At 60.7% G+C, this 882-nt stretch overlaps 1 protein-coding gene across 1 annotated transcript in view; it reads left to right on the top strand.

Annotated features, from left to right (window-relative positions):
* LOC107215096 overlaps nucleotides 1-875 on the top strand; it is a gene marked incomplete at its 3' end in the record, with an annotated part of 5,188 nt that extends 4,313 nt beyond the window's left edge. The window contains exons 3-4 of the mRNA XM_015651055.2: nucleotides 4-47; nucleotides 526-875. Coding sequence (XP_015506541.1) covers nucleotides 4-47; nucleotides 526-875 — 394 coding nt within the window. The remainder of the gene's footprint in view (nucleotides 1-3; nucleotides 48-525) is intronic.
* Between the last annotated feature and the right edge of the window lie 7 nt (nucleotides 876-882).

The raw sequence follows: 882 nt of genomic DNA, 5'->3' as shown, positions 1-882 counted from the left end.
GCGGGGTCGGGGCGCGGCGCTGGCTGCGCTGGCCGCGGTGCTGCTCGGTGCGCGGGGCTGGCGGCCGAGGGGCCGCGCCTGGGACTGGGGGGATCCCGCAGCTCCTTCGACGCTGTCGTCCTGCCCGGCTTCTTCCCACACCTCTTCCCGAGATCTCTTCTCCCGTTCCTCCCTTCTTCTTCTCCATCCCACGCTCCCGCAGCAATTTTCGGTTTCTATTCTACGCCCAATGCTGCACAAGCGTTCCTTCTTTATAACTCACCAAGTCAGTCTGGCCACTTGTTACTTTTCTTTCTGTGTTTTTCTCCCACATCCTCCCGTTCTCCAGTGACTCTGCTGATCCTCCTTTTATTCAGGCATTTATCTCTCCACAAGCGATTAATGGGCACTTTTTTTCCTGCATATCTTCACATCCTCTGGGAATACTTTTCCTCATCATCTCTGTAAGCTCCTGACGGATTCTGTGGGCTTTGTGCTGTGTAGTAGGACGACGTAGGATTTCAGGCTTTTCCTTTTTTTCGGCAGTGGCTTCAGGCCGATCCCAGGTACAGCAGGAGCCGTCCCTGGAGACCACCGAGGACAGCGGCATCAACATCACCTGCTCGCACCCCAAAAAGCAGATCGAGGATTTCATCCATTTCTACCGTCAGCTCCCGGGAGGAGGACCCGAATTCCTCGCACTCATCGCTAGAGGATCCAAGGTTCTGCCGGACATCTCAGGAGAGCTCTGGGTGTCCGAGGACGGGCGCTCGAGCGCGCTGTGGCTCGGTTGGCCCCGGCGCGGGGACGCGGCCGTGTATTACTGCGCGCTGGGCGCACGGGCAGAGGGGCCGGGGCTGCGGCCGGGCACGAACCGCCGCGGGCGGGGCCGGGCGGGGCCGG

This window comes from Parus major, chromosome 27 (genome assembly GCF_001522545.3).
Source record: "Parus major isolate Abel chromosome 27, Parus_major1.1, whole genome shotgun sequence".
Classification (NCBI taxonomy): domain Eukaryota; kingdom Metazoa; phylum Chordata; class Aves; order Passeriformes; family Paridae; genus Parus; species Parus major.
The sequence above is the reverse complement of the archived record's forward strand: the minus strand, read 5'-3'. Positions and strand labels throughout refer to the sequence as shown.